The 12,122-nt window shown below is 41.5% G+C and overlaps 1 protein-coding gene across 2 annotated transcripts in view; it reads left to right on the top strand.

The window, feature by feature from the left end:
• wdr7 (WD repeat domain 7) overlaps positions 1 to 12,122 on the top strand; it is a 110,838-nt gene that overhangs the window by 18,761 nt on the left and 79,955 nt on the right. For both annotated transcript variants that reach the window (XM_027277032.1, XM_027277033.1), the window contains exons 15-17: positions 2,422 to 2,636; positions 10,569 to 10,802; positions 10,904 to 11,197. In XM_027277032.1, coding sequence (XP_027132833.1) covers positions 2,422 to 2,636; positions 10,569 to 10,802; positions 10,904 to 11,197 — 743 coding nt within the window. The remainder of the gene's footprint in view (positions 1 to 2,421; positions 2,637 to 10,568; positions 10,803 to 10,903; positions 11,198 to 12,122) is intronic.

Here is a 12,122-nt window from a genome sequence, read left to right as displayed (position 1 = left end):
AGCTTTTTAATGAAAGGTGTATTAGCTGTCTGGATGCAAACCCACAAACTCTGGGCTGAGCTGTTTTCAGCTGATCCAACATGAAAGCTATGAGAAAAAGCTATGATAGCTATGACGTCACTTTTCATGTTTCACCTCCATGCTCCATGCTGATATTTTTAACTGTTGTTAATCACAGTGCTGTTGTTTTTGTACAGATCAAACAAACGAGATGCAGCATGCTAATGAGCGAGCATCATTTGTGTTTGTCTGCATGGTTTTGAGCTTTGACAGAGCCACGCTAGCAGTTTCCCACTGCCTCCAGTCTTTATGCTAAGCTAGGCTAACCGTGTCCCGAATCCAGCTGTTAACGCACAGACACAAGATTTATCTCACTCGTTTTCATGAATATGATGCAACTATTCCTTTTAAAGCTCATCTTACTCTTCAGTCCTCTGCACTCTCTGTCCTCTGTTTAGTCACTACTATGACAACACAAACTGCAGTAAACATGTATGTGGCACAGCATAGAGGTAACATCAGCTTGAATGATGACTAGCCACTGGAAAAGACCAGGTGTGTGTGTGTGTGTGTGTGTGTGTGTGTGTGTGTGTGTGTGTGTGTGTGTGTGTGTGCGCGCGCGCGCGTGCGTGCGTGTTAGTGACCTGAAGTGCTAGGAGATTGCAGGGTAGCTAAGTGTGAAATTAAGGAAGGTGTGTGTGTACTCAGGCGTTGGACATGTAATAGGGCCATGGCTCACAGGCCTTTCATCGCGCACACTCACACACTCACACACACACACACACGCAGGTACAATGGTCCCACTATCCTCTCACTCAATACCAGAGCCAATACTGATGTCAGCTCCGTCTGCAGCTAATGATGTCTCTCTAAAGCTCTCCCTAGCTTTCTGTAAAGGCGGAGCATTGCTGCAGTCAGAGATGGAGAAGGCTCTATCTATGACCTGAATCATATTCAAGAGACAATAGACGGTGATACTGAGCATGGAGACTAAATGAGCAGGAGATGGTGTGAGAGAGAGAGAGATTAGAAGAGTGATATAAATAGAAGGAGAGTGCAAGGACAAGAAGAAGAAGACAAGATAGTAACAGAGCAGACAGATAAAGACAGATACAACTAGTCTGCTTACACTCTGCTACACCCTGGTACACTACATGGCCAAAAGTATGTAGACACTCAGCAGTAGAACCATATCTGATAGCACAATGTTGTTATTTTCCAGGATGAATAAACAGGAGAAAGACAGACAGAGAAAGCAGCCCCTATCACTGCACTGCCACAGTACTGGTGTAGAAATTTCTCCTCCTTTCAGCAATTGAAAATATAGTCCTAATATAGTATAGTAAGTAACCATAGTAATTCACAGACTAATGAGGTGTAATGAGTGTCCAGAAAAGAGGCCCATATTTTTTCATATATTGCTGGTTTCCCGAATAAACTATTTATGATCTTTCAGGTGTGCTATGAGGTGTTCATTTATTTAACCATTGCCTCTGCAAAACAGGAAGTTCAGATTTTCAGTTTTGTAGAATTTAGTTTTTCCCAGCTGTCCCTGGTGTTAGATGGAATTTTGTTATTAATATCTGAGGTTATTCTAATAACGTATTCCTGGACCTCTTTCAGATGAGAGCAATGCCAAAGCACAAGAAGTTAATCTCCATCCCAGGTTTGACATCTCTGGCAGTCAGGAGAGACATCAGTATATTTTGTCCATCTATGTGGAGTGTAAAAGGTTCTGTTCAAGATATGAAACTGTAAAAATGTATTTGTTTAAACAGACATAATGATGTAATACAGATATTACATCAATCTGCATCAATGTAATTACATGAGCAGACATTGTAGATTGAGATGTTTCTGTTTTAGAATAGTGTAAAGGGAAGATGTAGTGTTCAAGACTTTTCAAACAGGGATTCTGGTTGGATTTGTTCAAAGCCTACATATTAGTAGCTGTTTTTATGATGGATTATGATTTGATGTCAAATCTACAGATAGTTGTCATGAATTTAAAATGTTAAAACCTAACCCAGATTTTTAAGATTGCGTCCGCAAACCTGTAAGATATATATGTAGGGAGTTTGCTGGAGTATTGCGGTATTTAGGCTCTGAACATGACATTCTACTGCTAGCACAACCTCCACTCTTTGGTTCAGGTTTTCCACCAGAAGCTTTAATTATCTTGTTTTGGTTTTCATGAGGTGTTAGTGGTGAAGCCAAAGACTTGGTTTCCATCCAGCCTACCCTCCTGTGCTGTCTAGTCCAGAATCTGTAGCTGGTCGTACTGTATTTATCTGTATCCAGCCTAAGGGTGGTGCTGTCATGGGAGTGTCTGAAATGATTAATCCTCTGGGGAGCAGGGTTGCCCGGGCTTGCCTGTGTCAAATGCTTAAGACAGGTTTGTGTACTCGTGTGTGTTTTCAGGTGCTCTGGACCGCTGTGTGATGGGTATAACGGCAGTGGAGATCCTGAACGCCTGTGATGAACTGGCTCCAGCCACTGTGGATGCTCTGAGCCACTCGGCCGTGAACCTGAAGCAGGCAATGACTCGCCGCAGCCTGGCAGCACTGAAGAACATGGCCCAGCACAAACTGCAGACGCTCGCCACCAACCTGCTGGCTGCAGACAACGCTGACAAGGTATGCTCAAAATGGCTAACAATCACTCTACAGCAGAAGTGAAGCTTTGTTTGGTTAAATGACTTCAGCTTTCAGCTATACGCACTACTTTTACACCAAAACTGTTTGGTTCATTTTAAACAAACGCACTCACACAACACACAAATGCACTCTGCTTGTTTGGAGCTGAAAAGAACTGAACACAGCTAGGAGAGTACCATGGCTGGTTTCAGTGATATTTCAGGTTAACTATGGAGCATTTGGACTGGTCTGGATAGGCCACCTCTCCACTTTCCATCAGTCCAACTCTGATGAGCTTCGACCTAGAGAAGTCTGCAGTGTCTCTCTATGTCTATCTGTCTTTCTCGTTGCATGGTAGAGTCTTAACTTGGATTTGTAGATGCAGCGATGAGCTGTGATTGCCATTAACCATTTTCTGAAGTAATATCCTTTTATAGGATCATGTCATTTTTAATGCAGTGCTTCATTTTTTTGTTTTTTTCAGCCTTGCCCCTCACATGCAGTGGTTTCTAGTTCGACCTGTGGCCCTTTGGTCATGTCATTGCCCCTTACTCAATCCCTGCTTCCTGTCAATCTTCAGCTGTATCTGTCAAAATAAAGCCTAAAAAACTGTAAAAAACAAAACTTGACCTAAACGTTTTGACTAAACAGTCCCCCCAAAATATTACGGCACAACATGCCTCTTTATCATCCTGTTTGTCATCATGTATGATATGTAAGGTCCTCTTGCTGTCTCGACTTCAAGTTTGACGTGGTGTGATGCTGGATGTTTGTCAGTCCATGTGACAGTTTGAACATGAACCAGAAGTTAAAGGAGACATTTTTTTGTATTTGGTCTGAACCAAAGAAATTGAACTAAACGTGAAGACGTTTCCGGACTCAGTCCAGTGTGGTGCTGCTGCCCTGTGGTCTGTCTGTCTTATCAATGAATGATTGTCTTTCAGTTATAACTTTTGTTCTGTGTTCAAGTCTGATGTCTTTTTGATCAAACTTGGACAAACAAAGGCTGCAGACTGAAGAATTGTCCAGTTCTGTCAGATGTCGTCACTCTGCTGACTTCTAATGTTGAGTTTGAATTGATTCTGTCGTTTTGTCTGTCTCTGGTTCTTTGTGCCATTCATCTAAACACAGATACAAGTAATACCTAATAACAATAATAACACATATACACACATACACTCAGACTGGTCATCTCGGTCAGATAGCTGCCTAAAGTCGCAGACCAATTAAAACTCTGCTGGAGACGAAGCAAAGGTCAACACTACAGCCACTGTGTGAGTGTGTGAGAGACCGCTGGTGTCTCCCAGGGAAGGTTGAACTATCTTAAATGTCAAAATTGTGTATGTGGGGGAAAAAAGAAAAGAATAAGTGCTGTGTTTCTTTTCTCTGAGATTCTCTGGACTTTTCACAGAGCACATTTAGTGGTTTAAAGGAGAAAAGGTGAAATCCGCCCAAAACTGTTTCAGAATGGACTCCATGGGCGATTACAGAAGCAAGCTTGTGTGGTGAAGGACCAGTCCAGTCCCCTAGAATGAAAGGGTGAATCTGGGTGGGGAAAGTCAGGCCAACTCTCTCATGACTGTTCCAGCACCTCCATGTCTGAGGCTGTGGTTTCCTGTCAGAAAACATTTTGGGATCTTGTTCAAGAGTGATTTGTAAAATGGATATTGATGTGGATGTTGTACAGGACTGTTGTGAAGAGGGGGCTGAGTCAGAAGACAGAATTTATATTTACAAGTCCATCTATGTTCCAACCCTCACCTATGGTCATAAGCTTTGGGTAGTGATCGAAAGAATATGATCGCGTATGCAAGTACCTGAAATGATCTTCCTCTGCCGGGTGCCTGGGCTCAGCCTTAGAGATGGGGTGAGGAGCTTGGAGTAGAGTGTTCTTTGTGTTGAAAGGAGCCAGGTGAAGTGGTTCTCGGATCTGATCAGGATTCCTCCTCGCCACCTTTCTTTTGGAGGTTTTCCAGGCATGTCTAACTGGCAGCAGACACAGAGGCAGGCCCAGAACTTGCTGAAGAGATTACATAGCCCATCTGGCCTGTGAGCGCCTCGGGATCCCCCAGGAGATGCTGGAATATGTTCCCGGGGAGAGGGGGACATCTGGAATGCCCTGTTAACCTGATCCCAGATGAAAATGGATGGATGGATGCTCCAGCGGCCAGCAGATCAGACTGCGGTTGTACTGGGCAGCTTCCAGATGTGAATGTGATCAGAGCATCGCTCTGATAAATACAGTTTAATAAGAACCTTGTTAACAAGGTACAGGAGGAGTTGAAGAGCCCCCTCTGTTAGTGTTTTCCAAAAGAATAGCATGTAATGGGAGATCAGTGTTAATATTACTGACAATCTCCAGCCAGTAGCACACTACAGGCTTGACGTCTAGATGCTTTCTCAATACATATGTTCAAGAATGATTATAACTACCCAACGTTCACAATGTGAGGAGAGTTTACATTTCTGTTTGACTTTAATAACAGATTAAATGACTCAGCAATTTGAAAGATGTTCAAGACATTTGGAAATATTTAATTTAGGCTCCTAGGGCTGATTGATATTCAAAGAGAGCCATGCAAGGTGTCAACTGCTCATCAGTTTTTGGTAGCTAACTATTCATACACATACCCCGTAATTGGGGTGCAGTACCTTGGACATGCAGACGGGAGGAGCCAAGGATTGAACCGTGATCATTTGAGTCGTGGACAACCTGCTCTACCTCCTGATCCACAGCTGACCCCCACCCCAAATGACTCTAATGTTGAAGGTTCTGTTTTAGTCTAACTAATCATGTAAAATCAAAGATGGTGCGTCTTTTTTTTTATTTTTATTATATTTTATATTTGATATCGGGCTGCTCTGGGACCAGGGGGAAACCAATTTCGTTTCATCCCATGTTTTTACATGTGCTGTAATGACAATAAAACTCCTTGAAACCTTGAAACCTTTCTTGCTCACTGACTGCAGTTCTGATCAGTGTGCTCAGTGCTGCCACTGTGTGGTGGGAAGCTATATGCGATGAGTAGTGTTGTTGTTATCTTCGGTTTTACACGATTTGTGTAGACTTGAATAATTTTTTTAAAATAATTTTCTCAATTTGCATTCACCTGATGTGGTTTTTCACAAGTTAAGATTTCAGACTATCCAGTGAGTTCCAAGAGATGTGATCATTGCACACTTTATTGCGACTGGTTTTTGTCTTACTCGACTTCCCCCAAGTTGCAAATGTAGAAACATAGACCTTCATGCAGCTTTGTCTTGTCCAAATTTTACATTCTCTGTGCACTGCAGTGCTCTTTTTTGAATGAAGGGCCCAAATCAAGCAGACGATCAACATTAAACATGACTACAGGCTTTGTGATTACAGTTTTAGGATTACATGTTGAACTGATACATTTTAGGAAACCTGTCAGTGGTTGTTGTTAGTTTTATGTGAGCATCTGGAAGCAGTCAAACAAATCCAGGCTGTCAGAAAAGCATTAAGTTCTCATAAATCAGCCTCCAGTTCACTGTTTAAACCTGTTTCTCGCCACGGAGCAGTTTGTGCGTGTCCACCCCTCAGACGATCAGAGGTTCGCTCGTCAGCCTCGGATGATCTGATCTGCCCTGACGGAGTAAACCCCGCCCACCTGTGCCTCCCAGCACAGAAAACAAACGCCATGAATAATTTAGTGTCTGAACAGCGTTTAGTTGAGCTCCTGCCACAGTCTGACTTTTACACTTTTCACTTGGAAGCCATTTAGTTCAGCATTCCACGTCCTCTTTCCTTTTTTATCTCCTCTTCCCTTCCAGCGGATAACCTTTGTGTTGTTTGTTTTCCCCCTCCGTGTGTTGGTTTTTATTGTGGGTGTCTCCCGGGTTTTTCCTGCCATAACTGCCCATAATCACAGCTCTTTTCTGAAAAGGCCATCACACAGGAGCTGCAATCTTTTTCTCCCCGTTCCATCAGAAATACATCACTGTTGTTCTCTTTTCTGCCTCCCACCTCTGTGTCATTTCTCTCTCATAACCACTGAAATTATGGGTCAAAACCACCCTGTGTGTGTGTGGTGTGTGTGTGTTCCCCTGATGTGTGTAATCACAGATAATGACCGTGAAATGTCAGACTATCAACCCAAACATTACACCCAGCCAGCTCCGAGCCTTCGTCTGTGTGTGTGTTTACAGCTGATGTTTGTTGTTGTTCAGGTTTTCGTTTGTGTGTGAGGAGGTTGATGTGTGACTTTAGGTTTGTCCTCTGGCAGGTTTGCCAAAACCTGCTGCTCTGTGAGTGTTTGTCAAGAAAAAAACCCTCAAACAAAGAAAGAACTAGAGCTGAAACAAGCAACAGAAAATGTATCAGCCACAATTGAATCAACTCAACACTTTCCTATTAGTTTCTGTTTTATTTATTTTCTAAAAATCATTCATTTCAGCTTTGAATAACCTCTCAGATTAAGAAAAAGTCATTTCCAAAGATGGAAATGTGTCCTTGACGTTGCAAAGACAGACAGTAGACGTAACAAACCTTTTATACACAAAAAGGCAGCCTGATGATGGCAGACAATTTAAAGAGATTATTTATTTTCTGACTGGAAGTAAAAACTGGATCTCAGCATGAAAGCTAAATAATATCACACAGTCTTTAAAAGAAATGTCAGATTTCTTTTAAGCTGTTTTATACTTGTGGCATTAACAAACCTGTCACATCTTCACATAAATACACTCCACCCACAGAGTCTTAGTCTTAGTATTTTCACACTAGTGTCAATACTACACTGATACCAAAATGATGGTGCTACTATTGAGTGGATTGTTTTGAAATTTGGCACTAACATTCATGAATGGCTTGTGTGGCTGTAGACTTTTTCCGTTGACAGATTATCCACAGTTGGTTCTCTAGTGAATGTTTGAGGCGGCAGGACAGTGTGTTCATGGTGATGAAGGAACATGTCAGCCAGTTCAACAATGTGACTCCTTGATGTGTGGGTGTGTGTGTGGTCTTTGGACAGCAATGGAGCTCTAAGAGGCAGAGGAAGAAGTTGAGGTTCAGTTGTAGACTTCACTCGTAAGATTGTTTTTCACTGCTTCACTACAAATACTAACGAGTGCCACTAGTGCCTGGAAACAGCTTCTATGATTTTAAGATAAATATAACTGCTAAACAACAGTTTGATACATTTTTATTCCAGAATGTCTTCCTTCATGTGCCCGTCTCTCAGGTGTCCTGAAGACATTTCTCACTTTAAACAGGTGAAATGTGTTTCATAGAAAGATGCCAAAGGAATTTTCTTTGTGCATCTGATGTCTCTGTTCAGTATGTGTGTCTGTGTGTATGTGTGTGTGTTTTGGACTCCAGTGGTGTTTGCCAGAAGGGCCCTGCAGGACAATGACCTTTAGACCTACTGCCCAGGAGCTATAGAGCACAGTGTGTGTGTGTGTGTGTGTGTGTGTGTGTGTGTGTGTGTGTGTGTGTGTGTGTGTGTGTGTTTGTGTGTGTAGATAAGAAACTGAATTGAAATGTCAGTTTTTCAAAAACAAAATAGCCATAAAATGAAACAAAAGTCTGTGTGAAATTTCTGTTTGTTACTCGCTGCACTAAAGACGTGTCGAAAGAAACTGTTGAAAATCTGATTCAGACAGAAAAGTTAAAAAACTAAACTTCAACGTCTGCGTGGAAACATTTAATGTCCAGTCAATCACCAATCCCTCCAACAACAGTGCTGCCTGTGTGTGAGTGGGTGTGTTTGTAATGTCGCAGTTTACCTTTAGATGGCAGTGTTCATCCACCAGAATAACACACACACACACACACACACACACACACACACACACACAGACACTGACACTGAAACTTGGAGATGAGGCACAGATGTTGTGCTTTTGCAAAAACCAGGTGAAAATCAAAGAGCACTGTGTTCACACAGAGTGGCATGTCAGCTAGCAACCGATAACTATATTTATTATAGAATATAGTTACATAGTATATTATTCTAGATTATATTTTTGAAATTTTTTGTTTGGAAATTTGATTTAAAAAAAAATCTACATTACTACATTCAAGAATTTTTCATCCCACCTGTGAATTTTCTTTATGTGTATATATTATGTTGTTATTACACGCACAAGTGAAGGGACATATTGCAGACACGGTGTTCTATTTGTGGGAAAGATTTAAGCTGAAATGAAACCATGAATTGAATTAATAAATAAACTCTGCAGGAGGCAAAGCAACAGTGTGTTGGCTGCGTTTACACACACGCATGCACTTTTGGTACACGCATGAATGTACATCCATTTACTGGCAGCTGACTTTTTTCACCGCTCATCTACACACACAGACACACACACACACGCACGCTCAAACCCTCAGGGAAGACTTTCCTGTCAGAGCTGTGCTGCTGCTCCTCTATGTCCCCGTGTGTGTGTGTGTGTGTGTGTGTGTGTGTGTGTGTGCGTGCGTGCGTTCGCTCTGCAGCTGCAGGTGTATTGTGTCTCTCGGTCAGTCAGGAGTCTCCACAGCTAATTATTGTTCCCTCTCTGTCTCTCTCACAGTCACATCTAGCTCAGTTCAATGAGCTTTAACAGCATAAAAGCTTCAAAACTGTGACTCCTAAACCAGAAGGTGCAACACAGAAATATGAATTCTTTCATTAACATTAATAGTAGAGCCCGACCTATACTGGATTTTGGGGGCCGATGCCAGTACTGATATACATCAATATATTGGCCAATACTCTTAGATATACTACATAAATCACACATATTTATTACAATGATTCCTCAATCCAAACACTTCTTTTTCCATTATTTTCAAAATGACACATAAACTCTAACCTTAATTTTTTCATTCAAATTCAATAATTAAAAGTAATTTCTCATATAAAGACACAAATGAACCATAATTAATAGCTGGTATCTGCATTATGTCCTGTAAATGTATAAATGTATATGAGCTGGTATTGGCGTTTTCCCCTTTATTTCCTCACTTTGTTCTGCCCTTAATCACTCCCTCCCTCGGACTCTTAACAGGATCACCGTTGTCTGATTGCAGTCATCGGGTCATTAACGTGTAAACAAACAGCACTGTTCTACATACAGCTCCACACATGTGTCTGTTAATGCAATCAACAGCTAATTGTGTCTGTGTGTGTCTGAATGATAGTGTGATTAAAATCACGTGTTTGTTCACAGTCCAGCTTGACCAATCAGTATTATTTTACGTTAATATTAGACAAGATCACTCTGTTTTCATGTCTGTTGCTGCCCCAAGTGGCCAAAAAAATCTATCAAATCACCTTTTAATGCATCAAAAGTCTGGTGTGTATGATTTAATGGCTTCTAGTAGTGAGGCTGCAGATTGCAACAAACTGAATACCTCTCGCCTCAAGTTATAATATCTCTGCCTCTAGTTCCCTAACTTCCAGCTGTAATACTGGATCATTGGGCTACCCTTTGAAAGACTCAATATGTTGAGTCCTGTCCCTGAATACACAGTGCCTCAGCCCAAAATATTCAATTTCTGTATGAGTACAGATGACACTGTGAATCATTTGAAAATGATTTTACTGCCATCTGGTGCATGTTGTCATATCCCCAACAACACATGAAATAGAGCAATGTTTACTGGGGTTGTTTTCCTTTTCTACAAAGACAAAGTTCTGCTATCAGTATTTGAAAGCAGCTTAGATAAATCTGCACATAGTGACTTTAATATGTGGCTAGTCATGAGGAAGGACATATGGACTGTGACTGGCCGGTCAGGTGACAGATTGAATATATCCCCAGAGGGAGCTTACTGCCATCTGACTCTCATGAATCTTGATATTTTCCCCTTTTCTACAGGAACAAAACACACCATGGGCTTAAAGTTAGAAACACACACTGACTAACATTTATCACTTTTTCCTTTTAAGTCTCATTTTTGAACATTTCCTCTCTTTCCTTCAGGGCAACCTGCCGAAATACTCCCACAATGCCCTGGTGGTCCAGGCTATGAAGACCAACCTGACGGACCCTGACATGCACGTGCTGTTCTTCGACGTGGAGGCGGTGATCATCCAGCTGCTGACGGAGGAAGCCCAGAGACCGAACCCCACACTGGTGTCTCCAGAGACGCTGCAGAAGAGCCAGGCCGGAGCCGACAAGGGGGGGTCATTCCTGGCCAACAAGATCTTCAAACAGGTCAGTAAACATGCTTAGACATGTGTTATATGATGTCTTTTTTCTTCATTTTCAAGATTTTATTTAGTTTTTCTTCCCTGTTCTTTATCTCATCCTACCAGGTGAAGGAGACAATGAAGGAGACCATCAAGGAGCATCTGTTGGATGAAGACGAGGAGGAAGAGGAGGAGATGAGGAGGCGAGAGGAGAAGTCCAAGTCTCTGAGTCTGCTGGAGTACAACCTGACGATGGACACGGCCAAGCTCTTCATGTCCTGCCTGCACGCCTGGGGTCTCAACGAACAGCTGGACGGCATCTGTCTGGAGCGACTGGGCATGCTCAGACCGCACTGTCCCATCTCCTTCGGCCTGATCTCCAGAGGAGGTCACATGTCGCTGATGCTGCCCACCTTCAAGGTAATGTGTGTCAAATCAAATCAAATCAAATTTTATTTGTATAGCCCAAAGTCACAAAGTACATTTGTCTCGGAGGGCTTTACAATCTGTACAGGGAGTGACACCCTCTGTCCTTAGACCCTCGGTTCGAGTGAGGAAAAACTTGCCCAAAAAACTTTTAACAGGGAAAAAAGGTGTTTAAGTGTTATTTTCAAAGTTAGGTCCAATATTTCAAAATGTTGTTTGAAATTACATTTGCAAAAGAGAACTAAATACATTAAAAAATGTATAAACTACATCTTTAAAAAATATTCCAGGACACCAAAGTACAAGTATACTGTATATGTTAGAACACTGTAAAAAATGGCAGGGTCTATAAAACAATTAAAATGAAGATAAAATAAAATTTACATTTTTGACAAGTTTAAAGTGAAGACTCACTACACGATTATTTTGGCTTCTTTGTTTTGTCTCTCTTTTTTTGGGGGGGGGGGGGGGGGGGGATGAATCTCACTCAAAATGTGAGCGTAGAGAAGTGGAGAGAGAAAGTCTGTAATTATAAAGAGGACAAAAAGAACAATTCCACTGCATGTGAATCACATCCAGTTTCTTTCAAATTTTTATATGATATAATGCAATACCCTAATTTGATTAAAGGTGTGTCAGATTTATTGATTAATTATTATCCATTGACCAAACATGGCAATAATGGAATATGTATTATATAATCTGCAGAAGATAAGAATCACTATGTTTTTGTTACCTTACAATGAGCCTTTAATATCTACAGAGAGAGTGAGTTTGCTAGCTGTAGATATGGCCTTTCACTTTTTTTTGTGCATTTCGTGGCTACTGTAGGTGATGGGTCTGCATTCAGCAACTACACTGCTAGATGCCACTGAATACTACAAGTCCTTTAATAAAAAAAAATAACGAGTAGACTGAT

This window comes from Larimichthys crocea, unplaced genomic scaffold (assembly GCF_000972845.2).
Source record: "Larimichthys crocea isolate SSNF unplaced genomic scaffold, L_crocea_2.0 scaffold82, whole genome shotgun sequence".
In the NCBI taxonomy this organism is placed as follows: domain Eukaryota; kingdom Metazoa; phylum Chordata; class Actinopteri; family Sciaenidae; genus Larimichthys; species Larimichthys crocea.
This window is presented reverse-complemented; position numbering and strand designations above follow the sequence as displayed.